The 22,572-nt window shown below is 42.2% G+C and overlaps 1 protein-coding gene across 2 annotated transcripts in view; it reads right to left on the bottom strand.

Moving 5' to 3' along the window:
* The window catches only part of LOC143279463 (uncharacterized), a 31,045-nt gene extending 16,238 nt beyond the window's left edge, over positions 1 to 14,807 (bottom strand). The window contains exons 1-2 of one of the 2 annotated variants that reach the window (XM_076583507.1): positions 14,485 to 14,807; positions 12,650 to 13,983 (exon numbers count right to left, since the gene is read on the bottom strand). In XM_076583507.1, the coding sequence (XP_076439622.1) occupies positions 12,650 to 13,346 (697 nt within the window). In that variant the 5' untranslated portion in view covers positions 13,347 to 13,983; positions 14,485 to 14,807. Of the gene's footprint in view, positions 1 to 12,649 lie in introns of both variants that reach the window. The other variant, XM_076583506.1, reaches the window with a different exon arrangement.
* Positions 14,808 to 22,572: the final 7,765 nt, after the last annotated feature.

Below are 22,572 nucleotides of genomic sequence, written 5' to 3'. Positions count from 1 at the left end.
ACTTATCGATCGATACGTTGAGTATTTTCAATATTGTCAAAGCTGAGGTTTCAGCACAGTTTCTTAAGCACTGTGATGAAACAGTGGTGTGTCAGTTTCAGAAGGAGGTGCCGCTGCGTTCAGACAAATCCATATACGCTGCACCACATCTGCTAAGCAGGCGCTGGTCAGGCATTGGGTGCATGCATACATATCATAGTTGTGAACCTGTCAGGTGGTCTAGTGGTAATGCGCCCGAATAGGAAGCAAATATCCGCAAGTTCGAATCCCACCCACAGCTGGACTGGAATTGTTCCTCTCACCTCCACTGGACTTGGTGGTCTCGGTGGTCGTCTTTCGGACGAGACGATAAACCCAGGTCCCGTATACATCTGCTTACAATTATTCCACTTTGAGAGTAAAACGAATACACTTGCAGGCAAAAAAAAAAAAAAAAAAAAAGAGTGGTGTTGCCCTGTGTCGACACGCTCTCTACGGGGAGAACAGCCCGAATTCCACATAGAGAAATATGATCTGTCAAATACAATACAGTACAATACAATATAGTACAATACAATGTCATTCGTAATTTCATTTTAAGATAACACTGTAAAGCATGCGAGAGTTGGGGGGATGGGGGAGGACGGAGGGGGGGGGGGGGGGGGGGGGGGGACTGTATTCGTATCTTCAAATAACAACCAAAAAGACTTACAGATAAAGCGGGGGTTTGTTTGTTTGTTATCTACCAGATGACTGTGATGGGGTAATGTGTGAAGAGAAATAAGGGTTCACAAAAAGCTTAAGGTTCACATGGATCCTTGAACAGTTTTTTTTTTCTTGGGGGCATGGCGAAATGATGCTAACTATCCGGCAAAAAGCGATGTATTCAGCCATTGTGATAAGCACAACTCACAACACGAAGTGCTTTCTCGCACGAGTCACTTCCATTTGAACCCAACTATCGTTTGTGAGCCACGAAATGACTGCACAAACACGAAATGACTGCACAAACACGAAATGACTGCACAAACACGAAATGACTCTTATGTTTTGGCTGAAACACCTTTTTCTCTTTCTTTTTTTTTTCAAACGCATTTTTCATTTTGTTCATCGTGTATGTGTACGCGAAAGAGCCATTTTGTTTTAAATTAAACAAAGGTCAGTGGAAGACCATTATACATCATGTATAAACTGATTTATCTCTCGATTTTTTTCATGAATTTTATGACAAACGTAACTGTTCTTATGAAACTTATTGTGAAGTCTGTGTATTTATCAAAACACGAAGAGGTGATCATTCTCACTGACACAATCAATGACAGAAAGAACCTCCAGTCTTTACTGGGTTGCAGAAAACCAGGCCGCCGACTCGATGACAAAACGCGAGCAAGTTTTCATAGTGACTCGGGTTTTGTGTGTGCGTGTTTTTTTTGTTGTTTTTTTTTTTTTTGTTGTTGTTTTTTTCAAATGATATTCTGCCCGCTAGGACTTCAAGAAGAACACAGACTCCTGTAAACATTTACTGGTCTGAACTCGTTGGAACCAAAGACGCTATATTCATTTTCAGCCCATAACAAAGGAAGGTAACCCAAATTTTGACTCGCAACTGCACACAAGGAAACGGCAACAGTGACGCGCCTTTGAAAAAAGGGTCTTTTTGTCGGAACTGCCACGAGTCCCGCAAATGTATGACAAAGAAGTTCAGTCACATCCTGACTCATTGTTTAGATACCCAGTGCCATGCCACCCTACTAATACGCTCGACAAGAAAGCGAATGTCCACAGGTTCGAGTTCTTATCCACACACGGACCGAGATTATCACTCCCCCCCCCCTCTCCCCTCCCTCTACTCCATCGTGAGTGGTGGTCTGGGTACTAATCTTCCGGATTAGACATGCACTTTGCACACGAAAACAAACCCACGATAAAAAAAAAAATAATAAAAAAGCGGGTGTTTCCCTTGCAAAATCAAATCAAATTCAAATCAAAATTGTGCAGAAAAATCTACAAACACACTTATATTTAGAAGAAGAAAAAAAAAGGGGAGGTGGGGGGTGGGGGGGGGGACCATATGGGTTGCGCTGTAGTGTAGCGACGCGCCCTCCCCGTGGAAAGCAGCCCGAATTTCACACAGAGTAATGTGTTGTGACTGAAGGTAACACAATTCAATGCAGTGCAATGCATCACAACGCAATACAATACAATACAACACAATACACAATGGCTGGGGTTGTTTGATATTCAGATTCAGCCCAGCAGGAAACGATTTTGCCCCCTTATCATTTATATTACGTTTTCTGTTCATGTTCTTTCCTCTCGTGAGACAGACTTCCTTGAGCCATAAATACCCATTTCATGCTGTGTTATTCTGCTCTTTTTTCTTCTTTTTCTTTTCTTTTTTCAGGGGACGTCACGAAGCTTTTCTTGTTAAGACAGTTTTATGCACTCTGATATATATATATATATATATATATATATATATATATATATATATATATATATATAATATTATATATATATATATATATATAATATTATATATATATATATATTCATTAGGTTACTCCCCCTGAGTATGAAGCTGCGCCAGAGCAGCGAACTTCTCCCATTTCTTTTGTCATTTTATTTCAAAGGATGTCCAATGTGGTCAGACATGGGCAAACTTGTCTTATTGTCAGATTTGGTCGGCGACCAACCCTTTCTGGGTCTTTTTCAACGCGTCCAAAACTGTCATCGCGGTTTGCCTTTCCCTGTTTCGTCTGCTCCTAATTAGTGCATTCCCGAATCGACTATTACCAAATCAGCGGTGATCCCGATTTTGTCTATTTCCAGTTCGCTTCGGTTGCTCTGTGTGTGTGTGTGTGTGTGTGTGTGTCTGTGTCTGTGTCTGTGTGTGTCTGTGTGTCTGTGTGTGTGTGTGTGTGTGTGTGTGTGTGTGTGTTTAAAAAAAAAAGTCTTTCCCCAGTGGATTGTGTGCGCGTGCGTGCGTACCTGCGTACCTGCGGGTGTGTGTGCGTGAGAGAGAGAGAGAGAGAGAGAGAGAGAGAGACAGAGAGAGAGACAGAGAGAGAGAGAGAATCGAAAATTTTAATCAGAAAAGACCATGGCCCATTCTGAAGGGGGTACAGTAAATAACTATGAATATAAACAATTCACACGAATTTACAGAATGGCTTTATTCAAACAGTAATAACTATACTGACAGAAAAACATAACGAAACCGCATTGTAAAAAATTAATTCAGCTAAGCATTACGTACAAGAGAGAGACAGAGACAGAGACAAAGACAGACAGACAGATAGACAGACATACAGACAGAGAGACAAAGACAGAGACACAGAGACAAAGACAGAGAGACAGACAGAGACAGAGAGAGACAGGGACAGAGAGACAGAGACAGACAGAGACAGACACAGAGACACAGAGAGATGAGCTGAACTGACGAGACGGTAAATGCGGGTAGCAGGCGAACCAGGCTAGAATAAAGAGTCAAACTCTCGATAGGCTGTTGAGGGTCTCAAGGCCTGATTAAGCGCGTTGGGTTACGCTGCTGGTCAGGCATCTGCTTGGCAGATGTGGTGTAGCGTATATGAATTTGTCCGAACGCAGTGACGCCTCCTTGAGCTACTGAAACTGAAACTGTTGAAGGTGGCGGCACGATCAAAGAGTAGGTCAAACGGGAATAGGCGGAATGGGAACTGCTCTGTCCTGATAAGACATTGCCTCGGAAGTAGTTATTGCTGTCATTGTTCTGCAGTCTCGCCGGATTCGTATCCCCCTGTCTTCTGCAGTTCAAAGACTTTTTTTTTTTTTGTAGAGTACACTTGGAATCATTTTTAATTGAATTTGTTCTAGGTAAGACCCCTATTTTATTATCAAAATCTGTTAGGCCCTTATTTTATTATCAAGGTCTGATCAGACTATTTCACGCTATTCCCCCATTTCCCTCAGGCCCGAAACACATACCAAATTTACGTTTCTTTTTCTTTTTTCTTTTTTTTAACACCACGGAATTTGTTTGTTTCTTTGTTTGTTTGTCTTTATTTCTTAAGCACATGTTCAGGATCAGTTTCTCTTGTTATACATAATCCAGGTCATTGTTTATTGCATGACGGAGTATTTTTCACTTTGTTTCTGATCTTTCTGTTTTCTTTTGGGGTTTTGTTGTTGCTGTTGTTTTTGTTTTTTGTTTGTTTGTTTGTTTTTTTGTTTGTTTGTTTTTTGTTTTGTTTTGTTTTGTTGTTTTTGTTCTGTAGAAGACAATTTTTCTCGAGCAAGTACTTCTCTATTTTATGATGTCCAATTAAAAAGAAAACGTTACTCTTTTTTTTTTTTCGGTGTGCTCGTTAACGCTCGAAATCTGTTTTAGACGATTCGGGTATACCACTGCACAGTGCTATTTTCATCATTTCATAATTTCTTCTGAAAACATCTCTTTGGGGTGTCTTTCAAAAAGTCGACGACAAAAATATGTGTTGTTAGGCCGGGTATTGATTATTTATTTATCTATTATGAGGTGCCATGGCAGGATCGGCAAGACGTTGGACTTCTGATTCATTGTCATTGGGCTGTGCAGAAATAATTATTGCTTTGTATTGTATTGCACTGCATTGCATTTTACACCATATTGTGCTGCATTGCATTGCGTTTTTGTTTGTTTGTTTGTTTGTTTTTGTTGTTGTTGTTGTTGTTGTTTTTTTTGTTACAACACATTTCTCTGTGTGAAATTCGGGCTACTCTATAGTGTTTGCTTTACTTTCAAACTGGATTTTTCACAACGTTTTGCCAGGGACAATCCTCTTGTTGCTGTGGGTTATTTATTTTACGTGCGCTAAGTCCATGCTGCACACGGGACCTTGCTTTATCGTCTCGTTCAAAAGACTGGATTATTAGGCTATGTAGATACCAGCATTATCAGGCCACGTAGTAATATTTGTCACCACAAGGCCGTGTACATATCAACATTATCAGTCTGCATATAGATCATCAGATGATCATTTTCAGTGCTATGTTAGAAAGATTGTGACTGGATAGTGTGACAGAAACCAATGGATATTGCTATATACATATACGTAGCAGATTGCAAACGCGAAGAGTTCCACGCTTTTAGAGCATGCAGTAACCAACATCAGCAGCGACACTGAATACCCATTTCATAAAAAAAAAACCACAGAAAAAACAACAACAACAAATACTGAAGTTGTATGTCAACCCAAAGATTTTAACACGCTACACAGTAAAAGAAACTTCAGATGGAGATAACACATTTGAAAGTCAATATCATTTTGAGGGCGAAAGGGGGTGGAGGGTTCGGGGAGTGAGAGGGGGAGGGGAATCGGGGAGCATGGGGGAGTTTGTGGGCGAAGGATTGGAGGAGGAAAACAGTGTGTGTGTGTGTGTGTGTGTGTGTGTGTGTGTGTGTGTGTGTGTGTGTGTGTGTGTGTGTGTGTGTGTGTGTGTGTGTGAAATATATTATTTTCAAAACTGATCCAGCTTCAATTTCTTTGTATCTTCTTTCATTTTTCGCATATACTGAATAGTAAATTTCTGTATTTGTGCACAGACAATAAACCGGTTTTGAATCATGAGTTTGGAGTCTATTTCATCCACTCAAAACTGGTGGAAAGTGGGAAGCTTCGCAAATGCTTTTATCATGCAATGAACTCTTAAGACTGGAACGTTCCCGCGCCTGCTGCGAGAATAATCTGAAACTGACCTAAAAAAAAACCGCAACAAATACTGCAGTTTTTTTCCCTGCGAACACTGTGTGCGTTGTGTGAGGGTCACACACGTGTTTTCTTTCTTTCTTTATTATTTAGTTATTTTGTTGTTTAGTTAATCTTTTCTTCTTCCCTGCGCGGTGGTAGGGGGTGGGGGTTAGATGGACGGGTTCAAAGCTGTTCCCTATTTTTTTTAAACGAGGCTATTATATACATACTTGACCCTTGTTATATATATATATATATATATATATATATATACACATATATATATATATATATATATATATATAACAAGGGTCAAGTATGTATCCTTTTTTTCGTTCTTGAGCTTCAAATCCTATGGGATTTTATATGTATGCCCCCCCACCCCCCACCCCCACCCCTTTTTGTTGTTGTTGTTGTTGTTTTGTTTTTTAGTTTTTTGTTTCAATCGACTTAAGCAACCATCGTCTGTTTCGGGTTGTTGATTTTTTTGATTTTTTTTTTAAGGCACGAAGTATATCAATTCTAAGACAAAAATTCTCATGCGATATTATGAACTCGGTTGAATCATTGACGTTGTAAATTAGCGACATACTTTGGCTTCAGAAATATTTCAATACCCTTTCAACAACAACAACACCAACGTCTACAATGATAATTGATAGCAATAGGCCGATCGTCATCATATCATTGTCGTCATCGTCAATGCTGTATGGTCTGACTGTTTTTGGTTGTTTTTTTTTGTTGTTTTTTTTGTTTTGTTTTTTGGTTTTTTTATTTTACACTGTCCGCTTTTAGAGCAGAGGACGGATTGGAGTAAGCTTATCATAAACTGTTGAAAGCTAAATACATCACAAAGTAATCAAGGAAGGGTGTATGTATTTTGCATTTAGTTTTCTTTCACTTGTGCCTTGAAATATTCTGTTCTTATTACTTGATTTTTTTGTTTTTGTTTTTCCTTTTTTACATGACGATTGGTTTATTATCAGTAAACAAGGAAACGTGTACGATTTGAGTTTCAGTTTTAGTTTCAAGGAGGTATCGAAGAGTGCTGACTCATCCGTATACGCTTCGCCACTTCTGCGGGGGGTGGGGGGGGGAGGGGGAGAGAAAAAAAACAAAAACAAAAAAACCACGCAGTTGCCTGACATAGGCATAAACCTAACGCGCTGGTCAGGCCTGGAGAGCCTACCGTGGGGTTAGCAGTCAAGGGAGGGGGTATGTGAGGCAGTAAGTGGTAGACTAAAAGAATCTGGGTAAAAGTCGATTTACGCGGGATAAAAAGAGGCGAGGCGACGTATCGAGCCACAGGCTCTTCTTCGGGGCAAATGAAATGAGTGAGTGACAGACAGAAAGATACAGACAGAGAGGGAGAGAGTAAAGTTGGGTGTATGTGTTTTATTCTATGTTGTTGTTTTAGGGGGTTGTTGGTTTTTTTAATTTTATTTTATTTTTTTACAATTTCATCTGTGTGTTACAATGTGGAAGAGAGTAAGGTTATCATAAACTGTGAAAACAAAATACGTTACAGTCGTTCGCCTTTCGTTCTTCACCAAAAATTCATCTGTTTGAAACTTATATGCAAGCACTCTCAGTATATATTTCTTCTCCAACATCATCCCGAATGCATGTCAGCTCATTTTTTATGTATGACAAATGAGAGAGGGAGAGTGGGGGTGGGGGGGCGGGAGTAGGGGAGAGTGAGGGGGTGAGGGGGAGGGAGAAAGAGTGCCCATGAATGGCTCATACAATTTGTAGTTTTTCTTTCATATAAAGCGCCCTGGGCTCTTAGAATGAAAGGGCGCTATGCAAAATTAATCTACATTATAATTATTATCATTATCATCATCATCATCATCATTATTATCATTATCATTATCATCATTATTATCACTGTCATCATCATCATCAGCAGCAGCATTATTATTATTATTATCATCATCATTATCATCATTATTATTACATAATGATCAAAGAAAAGTATACGGGAAATTCACTTGGCTTTATTCGCTTGTGCATTAATCAAAATGTTATATCTTTATCAACTGAATGTTTTCCTGTTACAAGATCAATGATAATTACGTATAAAGTAAAATCGAGGAATGGTGTAGGGGCCATTCATTTATTTCATTTCACTTACTTAGACCTACCTGTTGATGAGCATTCTGAACACAATAAAAAAAATATCCTATTGTAATTGTCTGAAGCAGGCAATAAAGTCTTTCCAGCTGAAATGGAATACGTTTCATGCCAAGACAACTTCCACACACTGCACGGTTCGTGCTTGATGACTTCTTTTATTTGAATTGAATACGTGGAAATTCCGGCCGGAAATATATTTTTAAAATGTATCTATGATAGTAAATGAAAGTAACAACAACAACAAGAATGATAGTAGTAGTAGTAGTAGTAGTAGTAGTAGTAGTAGTAGTAGTAGTAGTAGTAGTAGTAGTAGTAGTAGTATTATAATAATGATAAATGGATAAATAGATAAACAAACAGATAAACAAATAGATAAATTAATAAATAAATGAATGAATAAATAAGGAAGAGATAATGAAGTACGTAGTGTAATAATGATAGCAGTAATGTAGCAGCAGCAGCAGAGGTAGTAGTAGTAGTAGTAGTAGTAGTGGTAGTAGTAGTAGTAGTAGTAACAATCATCATCATCATCATAATCATCGTAACAATAATTATGTTGATGATGACAATCAACCAGTTCAGTTCCCTCTTCGAAATGTAAACTATATAAATACTGGTCTCACATCTACTGCACACACACACACACACACACACACACACACACACACACACTAGATGTGAGACCACGAATCTCTCTCTCTCTCTCTCTCTCTCTCTCTCTCTCTATATATATATATATATATATATATATATATATATATGTGTGTGTGTGTGTGTGTGTGTGTGTGTGAGAGAGAGAGAGAGAGAGAGAGAGAGAGAGTGAGTGAGTGAGTGTTTCTGTCTATCTATCTATCTATCTATCTATCTGAGTGGTATCTATCTTGACATACCTATCAGTCTGTCTATCTATCTATCGATCTATCTATCGCTAGCCTGCTGTCTTCTTATCAAACTTGTCAAACTGTTCATGTTCTATAGTGACATGCGTCTGTCTGCCTGTCCGTCTTTAAAAAAGACCCACGTCGACACCTAAGATCTCAATGCATCACCGATTCCTGACCCCCGCCCACACTTAGTTAACTACAACGATCGTTAACTGATAATGCCATATTATTATTATTATATGTCCAGAGGTAAGAACTGATTGTAGTCACACGGGGCGAGATTTATGAGCGCCGCACACATACACGCACACGGTTTACTGCTAAAATCGCTAATTGCGGATTATAGGAGTCACGGCGCTAGCGACTTGAGCACAGCGTTACAACTGCCCATGCATACTGACAGGGGGGTTAAGCGGTGTGGGTGTGTTGTACTTAGGCCAGTTTATATCTTGTCGCTCCCATCTGTTCTCGTCCCAACAACAGGTAGTTAGGTGTAAGATTAGCACCGCTTATTGGCCTACCTCGACGTGGGTAACTCAACACGTATCGTTTTCCTGGCTTCCATCAGTTCTCTCTTTCATGGAGCTTGTGTATTTTTAGAGTAAATGCAATTAAGACAAAAAGAAAGAAAGAAAGAAAGAAGAAAAATTACCAAAGTAATTCAATGCTCATGTGAATGTTTATTTATAAAGCGGAAATGTGAAAAAAAACCCACTATTTTTTTCTTTAATTTTTTAAACGACATTATTTCCTCATAACACAATAGACATATAAACGAAAAGAAAAGTAAATAAAATAAAAAGACATATCATGGTATATAAAAAACACATGTAAATGACATAATTCGTGAAATATAAATCATAACCTAAACTGTGTTTTATACGCTGTATACGTACAAATATTCATGCGATTCGTTTGTAAGTTGCGAAGAGACACATCCAGTAAAAAGAGCTTGGAGTTTTCCAGCTGTACAAACGTGGAGCTCGCTGTCTTTCTCCGTTCGTCACACTCCATCTTTCTCATCAGTTTAGACAGAAGTCTTGTACATAACCAAGGCGTTCTTACTGCATTTCCTGAAGACGTGTGTGTATGTGTGTGTGTGAGGGGGGAGGGGCGGGGGTGTATGTGCGTGTGCGCGAGCGTTTGGTTTGTGAGGGGTCGGTGTGTTTTTGTTTGTTTTGTGCCTGACATGTGTGCAAGTTGTGTTATTGTAAAACGCTTCGAGATGTCATAAAGAGCAAAATGAATATTCCATTATCATTGTCGTTATCATCATAATATCATTATTATTATTAGTAGTAGTAGTAGTAGTAGTAGTAGTAGTAGTAGGTAGTAGTAGTAGTAGTATCATCATCATCATAACAACCTTCGTTTGTGTGTGTCAAAGTCAAAATGGTTTAATTTGTTAGGCTTTAGGGCCCATACAAATAAAGTTCACATTCATGAAGGTACTGAAAACAGTTAATGAACACATACATTCCCGAGTGCTTTCGTGACTGAAAAGGCTTTGTACACAAATTTACCGAGTCTTAAAATTAAGTCCTTGCATGCGCTAGACAGCAGCAATACTAGCTTGAATAGTGAAGGATGGCTATGATATTTAACAGATATGAGTTTACCGCGAAATTTCAATGTATTTCAGAAACACACACACACACAAACACACACACATACACACACACACACACACACACACACACACACACACACACGCGCGCGTTTCCAGTATATCTGGACAAAAAAGGAAGGTGACATTTCGATGCACATTAACGGTACGAGAAGTCAGAAAGTGTGAACGTAGTGGCAGAGTACGATTTCTGATTCGTGTTAGTAATTTACGGACATTACGACATTTGATTACATGAAAATATTTATTTATTCAGACTTCTTGCTATAGCGCATATTCTTGAAGCTCTATGCGCTATAAAATACGGGTTTAATGACAATGTTTGTGCGTTGGTGTGTGTGTGTGTGTGTGTGTGTGTGTGTGTGTGTGTGTGTGTGTGTGTGTGTGTGTGTGTGTGTGTGTGTGTGTGTGTGTGTGCACTCTTGATTCTCCATGATGACAGTGTTTTAAGTCATAAAGTAAATAGTAAATATGCACCATTTATTAAGCATGAGAATATTTCGACAGATCAGAACATTACATATAAATCGGAATCCTGTGATAACATGTGCATCTACTGATATGACGATTTCTTGTTTTGTTTCTGTTATAGTTTTATTTATATTCAAAGACCCCCTCCCACCCCCACAAAATGAAAGAAACATGCACACAGACACAGACACACACACACATACGCCACGCAGAGAGAGAGAGAGAGAGAGAGAGAGAGAGAGAGAGGACACGCTGTTAGTGAATAACACAGGTATGTTAAAACATAAAAACTTAAATTTTTTTCTGGAAAAAAAAACAACCCATCGTATGATGACCATGTAATTTTTTTGGGGGGGGGGGGTGGGGGGGTGGGATTCATCAGATTAACTGCTTTGCTTATTACTGAGTGATATGTATGATCTGAAGCTGGGATAGAAATTCTGTGATTGTGTGTGTGTGTGTGTGTGTGTGCGTGTGTGTGTGTGTGTGTGCGTGTGTGTCTGTGTGTCTGTGTGTGTGTGTGAACCATACACATTGGTTAACTTTGCGTTAGCTTCCCTCCATCAATTTCTGTTCCTTCCTTCCATCCTCCATCTTCCCCTTTCCTTTGTCTCTTTCTTTTTGTAAGTGAGCATGGATGGGTAACAATGTTAAAAAAAATAAAATAAAAAGCCCTTGAACTTTGATTTATCTTATGGCACTTAATGAACTACCCTTAACCATTCAATCTGACTATTGTTTTGTGTTTGGTTGATTTTGCTATTATGCACAAGAGAATCTTTATTGCAAGGGGAAAAAAACAACAACAACACAACATTGGTACGTTTTAAGTTAGTCTCAGGTTTAATTTAATTAATACAGCATTGTGATATTAAACTCCCTTGGACTTACTTTGACATCTCTGACAGTTCTGTTGGGGCGACTGTGATCAATGGGACTTAATTAATAGAATTTGTCATGGTGAGGTGAAATCTCAACATTTTCTTGTGTACTTCATAGCGTCTGTTGATCATCGGAATATATCAATGCATGCTTAAAGTATAACGTCTGAATCGAGTTTTTGTGATAGAGGAAATGTTTGAATCGGACATCTATCTTGTGTAGTGCTGTGCCTGTGATGCTTATGCTGTATTCTATGTCCCCTTTCTATCAGTAAAAATGTCAACGATTTCTGTTTCAGAGATAACAAAGTATCTCTGTATCTTACATGTTTTAAGCCGATATTTCCACAGCTGATGTGATATTTTGCACACAAAAAAGATGTAGTCAATTAAAACATTTTATACCCTGGAACCATATCTCAACTCCATTAAGTTCTGGTGGCCCGTGTTTCAACTTGGACGTAACATATTATTGTTCTTTTGCACGTTCATATATTTGTGCAGTGATCTCAACTTCACCACTACACAGAAGTACACACAAACACAAGCACGCACACACGCACAATATATATATATATATATATATAGATGTGTGTGTGTGTGTGTGTGTGTGTGTGTGTGTACACACAAATACGTATGTTCCCGTATGCGCTAAAAAGAACAAGCAAGCAAGCGCGAACACACACACACACACACACACACACACACACACACACACACACACACACACACACGACACCCCCAACCCGCCCTCTCCACCATCCCCACACACACGACCCCCACCTCCAACCCCCCCCACACACACACACACCCGACGCCCTCCCCCCCACACGACCCCCAAACCCTCAGCCCCGCACACCCGTCCCAAACACGACCCCTCCCCCATCCTCCACACGCACCACACCATCCCCCCTCTCCCCATCACCACACACACACACACACACACACACACACGCCCACCAGTGAAGGGGAAGCCGAGGCAGTGAGAATGTCGTGCCAGCAGCCAGGGGTGCAGAGGAAGGTGCAGACTGTCCCTGGGGCCCAGGCCGCCCAGAAGTCCCCCGGGGGGCAGTGAGAGGGGCAGGGGCAGGGGCAGAGGGAGAGGAACGGCCGGGGACCCCCCGGGCTGGAGCGGCAAGGAGGGGCGGCGGTGCCCTGCCCCCGGGAAGACGCCGCCGCCGAAAGATGATGACCCTCTTCCTCCTTCTCCTCCTCCTCCCCCCACCACGGCGGACCGGCCCAATGAGGAGCCCGCCGCCCCCCACACCAAAGACCTCAAGGCCAGGAGTCCCGGGGACGCTCGCTCCTCTGCCTTCTGCCCCAACAGCTCCTGGTGGTGTAGGTGTGAGGACGGGGGCAGTGGAAGGGGGACAACTCTGCCCTCCATTCCTGCTGCTGCTGCCAGGGCCGCTTCCCTGAAGGCCAGCCGTGGGGGGAGAAGGGTGGGGGTGGGCTTGGCGATGCCGCGTTTGTCCCCCTTGCTGCCCTGGGGTGGAGGTGGTGGTGGCGTCGGGCATGTGGCGTTGTTGTTGTCGCTGGTGGTGGTGGTGGGCATGTCGATGGTGTGTTGAGAGTTGTGCGGGGCCTTAGTTCCGATGATGGAGTCTATGTGGAACCCTTTGTGGGGGCCCCTGCTATTGCGTTCTGTTGATTTCATGGTATGGGCTTTGGTTTGGTACTGCGTCACTGTTGTGTCTTTCTTGTGTCTGTGCGTGTGACCTTTTGTTTTGATTTTTTCCCCTTTTCTTCCTGCAGACTATTTGTCTGTGTGCTTAACTAGTTATAACCTAACATGAGGGAAATCAATTGTCGTTTCATTCAAAACAACGATAAACGATTCGAAATCATCGCCAATGGCTGGTGGGTGTTTGTTTGTTTGGGTTTTTGTTGTTGTTGTTTGGTTGTTGTTTTTTGTTTGTTTTTTTGCAAATGTATAACAATTATTTCATTGAAAATAATAGGGATTTGCAGTATGGGGCAGAAGGTCTACACATTTTGTTTATATCTTTGTTGCTGTTGCTATTGGTATGTTTGTTGTTCGTTTGTTGTTGTTGTTATAGATTTGTTATTGTTGAGAAAGAATGGCTTAAATCATTCTGAGGGTTTTTGTTTGAAGGCCTATGGTGCTGAGGCGGGTCTGCGCTGCATGCATTCAACTCAAAATGTCATACTGTAAGATGATTTTTCACTTCAGATGATTGATGTCCTCCACATCTACAGTATTCTGTAATAATCACGTCACTGGTACTGCATCGTCGATTGTTCTTTGTGAAACTGCTTTCTCTGCACTCAAACTGTCCAGAAAGCAAATCTGTGAGTAGTTTCGTATTACCTTCTTTCTTATCACCCGAATGAATGTCAGATATGAAGCTAGTTAATGTGAAACGTTTTCGTTCGTATCTGACGGATCGGGTAAGAGGATAAGATGTTCCGTTTCAGTTTCAAGGAGGTGTAAAAGCGTGCGAACTGACCCATATACGCTGAACCACATAACTGTAAACTTGCCGATCTAGGATTTTTTACCATAGTATGGAAAAAAGACAGACCATGTGTGTTGACTGACTGTCCAGTTTGGGTCCAACAGATTGCAGTGGTACGCCATGTTAGTTTCAGTTTCATGGAGGTGTCAAAGCGTGTACGGACTGATCCACATGTATTTCAAATTTTAAAAGAAAAGAAAAGAGAAATATGTCAAAATAAAAGGAAGCAGACGCCGAACCTACGAATAAAGCCAAACGAGCTGGTCAAGGCTTTGAGAGTCGTGCTGCACGCATTCTGTCTGCATCAGTGCTTACCTGACGTGCAGATGAAAGACTGCACCATCTACCTCCAGTCAGTCAACACAGCCGGTCTTCGCACGGCTCTCACTGATGCGGCCCGTCAGGAACACAAGAAAACAAGGCCGACAGACAGAAAAACTAGCGGGGCTGACTCCGAGTCGAGCTCCGTCCACTGACAACGGTCACGGTAGTTGCCCTGACTCACTCACGTGTTTAACCACAACCTCGCCACAACACAGCGCCACATCCATCACGGTCATGATAATGGCCGGCCTGAATAGAAAGGGGGGGAGGCCAAAAACAAGACACCGCACACGGTAAATCACATAAACCACGGCCAACAACACTGTCGTCTGCCCTCCGCCAAGCCTAAGGCACTGATGTTACGAGAACGCTGATTGGCCGGGGACCTAATTTCCATGGCTTTCAGGACTGGCGACGGGGTGCAAAAAGCGGCAGTGCGCGGCTTGTAGGGGGGCGGAGCGAGAGAGAGGGGAGACAGTGGGGGCAGGGGGGGGTAGGAGAGAGGGGGGATGGGGTTGGGGAGGTGAGATGAGCAAAATGATCGGAAATCCGGTCGGTGCGAATGGCGATTGTTGAGTGTTCTGCCGCCATGTGAAAAAAGAGGGGGGGTGGGAGGGGTGGGGGGAGGGATACACGGATTGGAAGGTGGGGTGGGGGGGCAAGAGGGGTGGGGGGTGGGGGGGAGGGGAGGCGGAAGATAGGAAGAGAGTAGAAGGGACAGACACAACAGAAAGCTTCCAGCTGAACAGAAGATGGCGGTGTGTAAGCCTGGCTCAACTTCAAGAAGGAGATATTGTTTTCACTCCGTTGAATAATTAAGCGGCCAAATACACGAAAACCAAAACGCGATAATGGACACAATTCTCAGTTGGATGATAATTTGAGCATGCAGATGCAATCATGTTTAGCTGAAAGCAAAGGAAAAACAACAACAACAATATGATGATAAACTGAAAGTTAGAAAGAAAAAAATGCATGGATTACCACCTGTTGTGCAGGCATTTGAGAGTTATGATATTGATGTTCATCACCCCTGTCATTTTCTGATCAAGTGTACCTTGTCATGTATACTTGAGACACATCACATGGGGCACACACACACACACACACACACACACACACGTAGGCAAGCACGCAGACACACACTGACACGTACACCTACACACATTATACACACATACACATACGAACACATACGAACACACACACACACACACACACACACTTCCCCCACCCCAACACACACACACACACACACACACACACACACACACACACACACACACACACACACACACACACACACACACGTGCTCCGTGGACTTGCAATGCAACTGAGGCCGAAACAAACAACAACAAAGAACTGATATTGATATTCCGCTTTGTTGCAGCTGAAACAAACAGAATACCAACACACGGTGGTGTCTGGAATAATGTCAGCCTGCTGGTGTGGTCGTCTGTGAGTGGGGATGGAGAGGGCTTTTCTCATGCATTCAGCCAACGTGTTAGTGGGCTCGGCACTTTCTGGAAAACGATGACGTTTCGACAATATTTTTTGAGTTGAATGGCATGGTTTAGGTGTGACGCCATTGTCACATTTCATGATTTTGTTTGTTTGTTCTTTAACCTGAGATATACCTACGTGTTGTTGTTGTTGTTGCTGCTGCTGCTGCTGCTGCTACGGCTGCTGCTGCTGACGTCGTTGTTGTTGTGAGTGGTAGGTGAGGGAAAAGTGTAATGGACCAGAAGGTGAATTTGGTGTCAGTATCATTTCTCATTCCTACCCGGACATAACTTTGCAGTGAGTTTCCGGAAATACGTCTCTGAAATGATTTCACAAAATAGTTGTCCAAGTTCGTGAAGGTCGGATAGTAGGCTGGCAATAAGTTTTTGAATAAGTTATTTAAAGGCCTCTATCCCAAGCCGACATAAAATGAATATCAAGTCGTTAAGAACGTTAAAAGCATGTCACAGGTTTCATGTTATAAATATGTACACGTGCAGAGGCTTCAAATAACAAAACCCAAAACACCACCACCAACAACAAAACTAGGTTATATTCCATCAAAGTCAGGAATTCATTTATTTTACAAAAAGCATATATTTATATAGATAGATAAGCAGGCGTGCAAGCAAACGAGCAAGCAGGCAAGCAGGTGTATGATAACTACACAAATATCAAAACAAGAATTAATAACGCAACGTCAGTTACTTATTTCTGTAACATTTGCAACAGAACGAAACGTCCAATGACAATAAACAGCATCCTTCGTAATCATCATCATTGTTATGTTCGGAAGTGACTGCTCAAATTAGATAATTGCTGTAGTTTTCGTCTTTTTTATGAGGAAAAAAAAACTTCGGGGAAAACCATTTTACGTTAGATTTTATTCCAAAACGAAACTAGACAAGCAACAGAAAAAAGAACATCCATAAACTACCGCGTTATTTCAGTATTAAACAGACGAGAGTATTAATTGGGTTTTCCAGTATAACAATGTTTCTTTTTTTTTTAAATTTGTTTGCTTTAATTCAGTCTTCGAATAGATTTGCAATATACGTCAGTCATACTTGAGTGGTGAGTTGCGATTTGAAATGCTCATTCTGGTGTTTGTTTTACTTTCAATTCAAAGAAAAAAACCCTTTTGCAGAGCTATCAAAAACAAAAACGAAAGAAGGAAGAAACTCTGCCTCGTGTTTAGTGTTGTCATTTGTGTTGTCAGATCTTGAAGAAGATTTTGTTTGGTTTGAAGACAATGACACCGAATTCTGCCGATGTTAAATTTGCGTATTCATGAGGGGGAGACTTTTATTAAGGCACTGTATATTTCTGGGTTGCCGTTTTAATGCGCACTTTTAAAATGGCTATCCGGACTTTAAGAATGGCACTTTTGTTTCTCATTAAAGTCACAATTGAAAAGTGGAGACCGAAATTGTACTTTTCTGGGCCTCTCTCTCTCTCTCTCTCTCTCTCTCTCTCTCTCTCTCCCACTCTTTTATGGTCCCCCTCTCTCTCTATCCCTTTCTCTATCCTTCTCTCTATCAGTCTTTGTCTCTCACTATCTACTCCCTCTCCCTCTCTCCCATTCTTATATGTCTCGCTCTCTCTCTTTCCCTCTGTCTCCTACCTCTTTCTCTGTCCCTCTCTCTATTTCCGTCTCTCTCGCTTTCTCTTCCTCTCCTTACTCTCATTACTTTCTTTCCCCCTCGCCCCTCCCCCCAGTCTATATCTCCTTCAGTTTTATTTTTTCTTCCTCTGTCTATCTCCACCCCATCCTCAAACCCTAGCCCCCCCTCCCTCTCCTCCCTCCCCCCTCTGGTGCAAAAACAAAACGAACGCTTGATCCTCCGAGACTGGCTGGGTAGGAAGAGAGAGTCAGTGGGAAAAACGTCACACCCACAAGCCCCGAACAGTAGAAGAAATACAGACACGTTGTAGATTATCTATGTCGGATCCTTTCTTTTCCTTTTTTTTTTTTTTTTTTTTATTTGATCCCTTTTTTCCGTCCCCCCCCCCCTCCCCTTCGATGGGTTAGGTCTGTCTGTGCCTTCACTTTGCCACCCCAAACCTCCACCCCCACCCCTTACCCCACCCCGTTGCGTTAGCGTGGTGTCAGTGAGGTGTCTGTGGTGTTGTGGACCGCAATGAGGTTTGGCCTCTCCCGGACCATCAGCCAAGCTGCATGTGCCCCGGCCCCTCGTGCCCGCCTCAATGACGTTACCCCCATGCCGGGCACGCCTCTCTAAAGCCCCGAGGGAGCCGATCGCACAGGCCCGAATCCGATCAAGGTCCGCTACCACAAAAACACCCCGAAATGGGCGCGGGTGTTAATAAAGACATAATTAAGCGCGCTTTGCCTTCCCGCAGAAAACGCGACAGTTGGAGACGCCATACAAAGTGCGGCGGCGGGGAACTCAACTCTCGCCCCAAATCTCGCCGGATACGTGAGGCGTTTGCCGCCATTGCGTTCCGCCTCCCTTGTGCTGGGAGGAATGATGGCGGAATGGGAAGGAGGGAGGGAGGGAGGCTGTGAAGAGATGGACCGGTGCTGACATTGTGGGTGTATGCTTGTTCTGGGTCCCCCGTGGGGGGAGGTCCCCAGCTATGAAAATTATATAAAAAAAAGAAGAAAATGTTGAGGGTGAGAGGTATCCCCGGTGCTTGTGAGGAAAATCCATTTGCCAGCATTCATTATTCATTTCATTTGCAAAATGATTGGAGGAGGCAAGTTTTTTTTTTAGTTTTTTTTTTTTATTACAACAGTGAGCTCATAATTTAAAAATGATTGAAGGTGCCAGACAGAAACTTTCATCACTGTTTTTTTTTTTTTTTTTTTTTTTGTATAAAAAAAAAAACAGGGGAAAAAGCTGTGATACGCAATGTTGTCGACCTCATCTCCAGGGGAGTGTTTCATAATGATCATATGGCCCACTACTCCAGCCCATAACCCCCACCACCGCCCAGCCGCTCCAAAATAGTCACACAGACGCAGAAGCTTGGGGTTAGAGGGGGGACGGGGATGATTACGATCCATCTCATCCCATCCTCCTCGGCCTGCACGCGTCCACACTCACACACGCACGCATGCACGCATTCGCACACACACACACACACACACGTACACACACACACACACACACACACACACACACACACACACACACACACACACACACACACACACACGTGCGCGCATGCACGCACATGTTCATGTTCTAATCATTTTAAAACGAAAGCACTGTCGACAACAAAAGCATCATCAACAGCAACAATAAAACAACAACAGCAACGAAAAACTGCAGCGTTTCACGATGATGATGATGATGATGATGTTGATGATGATGATATGGATACTAATACAGCGCCTATCCCTGGTCGGAGACCAAACTCTATGAGCTTTTCAAGCAAGGGGTCATTTGCACAACAGGCTGCCTACCTGGGTAGAGCCGACTGACAGCTCCCATTGGGCGCTCATCATTCGTTTCCTATGTCATTCAGTCAGGTTTAAGTCACGCACGCATACACACTCAGACGTGTAACATTTTACGTGTAAGACCGTTTTGTTTATTCACCCCGTCATGTTACAGCGATATGACTCCAGGAAGTGCTGACATGCTTCTCTTTCCTTCAGGAGGGGGGGGGGGGGGGTTGTATTCTAGAGCTCGGCAAAAAGCGTGCTCCAAGGTTGCTTATGATGCATGAAATCTGACGCAGTCACACTCGCTTGTCTGTCAAGAATTCACACACACACACACACACACACACAAACACACAAACACACACACATCCACGCACGCTTGAACATGTTCATGTTTATGTTCTAATCATTATGAATACGAAAGCACTGTCAACAACAACAACAACAGCATCATCAACAACAACGACAACAACACAACAACAGCATCATTTAAAAAACAAAAACAACAAAACAACAACAGCAACAACAAAAACCGCAGCCTTACAGCAATATCAATCAAGGAAATATTGACTTACTTCTAGCTCCTTCAGGAGAGATTTTGTTTTCTAAAGCTCAGCAAAAAAAAAAGCGTGTTTCAAGGTTGCTTATAATGCATAAAATCTGATGACAGTGTCGCACATCACCTATCTGTCAAAACTTCACACACACACACAGACACACACATACATACATACACACACATACACATACTCGCATACACACACACACACACACACACACACACACACACACACACACACACACACACACACACATATATATATATATATATATATATATATATATATATAAACACGCACACACACACACACACACACCGTCGCGCGTGCATGGACATGTTCATATTATTCATGTTCTAATCATTATCAATACGAAAGCACTGTCAATAACAGCACCATCATCAACAACAACAACAACAACAACAACAATAACAACACCAACAACAAAACAACAGCAACAAAAACCGAAAGCGTTACAGCACTACATAACTCCAGGAAATTCTGACTTACTTCTCATTCCTTCAGAAGGAGCGTTGTTTTCTAAAGCTCGGCAAAAAGCGTGCTTCAAGGTTGCTTATGATGCATGAAATCTGATGCAGTGTCACACATCACCTGTCTGTCAAGAATTCACACACACACACACACACACACACACACACACACACACACACACACACACACACACACAATTGTTTGCGAGGAACTTGACAATAATAATACCACGCGATTCTCATGAAAGCCAGTTAGTGGTATTTTGGATGTTTGTCGACACTGCTGCTAATCCTTTATTTCACGTTTTTTTCTGCACGTGCGCTGTTTATGGTAATGAGGTAAAGATGACTTAAAAAACAAACAAAAAAACAAGAGAGAAACATAAAGCTTAAAGGATCTCTCTGTCTCCCCCCTCTCTCTGTCTCTCTCTCTCTGTGTCTGTGACTCTCTCCGTCTCTGCCTCTGTCTGTCTGTCTGTCTGTCTGTTTCTCTCTCTTTCTCTCTCTCTCACTCACTCTCTCCATCTGAGTGTGTGTGTGTGTGTGTGTGTGTGTGTGTGTGTTGTCTGTCTGTCTGTCTATCTGTCTGTCTATCTGTCTGTCTCTCCGTCTGAGTGTGTGTGTGTGTGTGTGTGTGTGTGTGTGTGTGTGTGTGTCTGTGTGTCTGTCTGTATGTGTGTGTGTGTGTGTGTGTGTGTGTGTGTGTGTCTGTCTGTCTGTCTCTCTGTCTGAGTGTGTGTGTGTGTGTGTGTGTGTGTGTGTTCAGTGTACAGCAACCCATGATCCCAATCTTTGTCTGTTGCGTGTTCGTGCAGCACAATGGTGGATGCTGTGATGTGGTGTGAAGAAGAAGAGGGACTGAGTGAGGGTCGAGGGGAAGTGTGTGGGTGGGGGTAGGGAGGGGGTTGGACCAAGGGGATTATAGCGACAGAGAGCAGAAACGGGGGTGGGGCGTGGGGGGGGAGGGGGTGGAAGCGTTTTTCCCGGGGGTGGGGGGTGGGGGCGGCGCACACACACACACACTCGCACGCACGCACGCACGCACGCTCATGAACGCACACACACACACATACACCTCCCCCTCCACCCTCCCCCCACGCCCCCACACACACCCCACACATACCCGCTCTACACACACGTAGAACGATATCTACAACTCAGATTTTCCGGTTGTCCTGGGCCTTTCACAAGGTGACTGGGAATCATGCCGTATGGTAATGAACCGGCATCAAGGGGGGATACGTCAGGAATCACACACACACACACACACACACACACACACACACACATATGTTCGTTGTGTTTAGTCTATAGCGTCCATAATTCCTATGATGGGTTTTACGACAATTAAATGAGTTCTGAGTTCTGAGTTCACATGTCAATTATAATTGTTACACAAACACCACCCTTTGGTAAACACTTTACATGGTAATGGTGTAACAGATAATAGCTTTCTTTATAATTATTCCCTGCCGTTGAACATTGCAACAAAAGTAGGTATACTTGATGTTATCAAAACAGAAATTTCTTGTTCATGAAATGAATCATCAGTCGTGTTGTATTGCATTGCATTGCATTGTATTTATTGTGTTGCGTTGTGTTGTATTGTATTGTATTGTATTGTATTGCATCGTATCGCGTCGTATCGTGCTGTGTTGTTTTGTCTTGTGTTAAATTTTGTTTTGACATGCTCACCATAAGCTTCGGCGTATTACCGCTCTATGTGTTTGCAATGTTCGATTCCCTTTCGAGAAAAGAAATCGTGTTTAAACAAATTTCAATGGTGTTGTATCTTGTATATATATATATATATATATATATATATATATATATATATATATATATAGATTGATGTGTGTGTGTGTGTAGGAAATATTTTCAAGGATTAATTATTTGTTTTGGAAATGAGTTTATGCTGGGGCATTAAAAACAGTTATGGGTTTAGACTGCTTAATTATTAAGCAGGGTTCTTAATTAAACTCAATATTCATTTACTGCCTCACTGCCTGATTAACTAAGAGGATACCAAGGTCACCCCCCTCACACACACACACACACACACACACACACACACACACACACACATACACACAGGCCTCCTGCCCCTAT

The sequence above is a fragment of the Babylonia areolata genome, chromosome 2 (assembly GCF_041734735.1).
Source record: "Babylonia areolata isolate BAREFJ2019XMU chromosome 2, ASM4173473v1, whole genome shotgun sequence".
Classification (NCBI taxonomy): Eukaryota; Metazoa; Mollusca; class Gastropoda; order Neogastropoda; family Buccinidae; genus Babylonia; species Babylonia areolata.
This window is presented reverse-complemented; position numbering and strand designations above follow the sequence as displayed.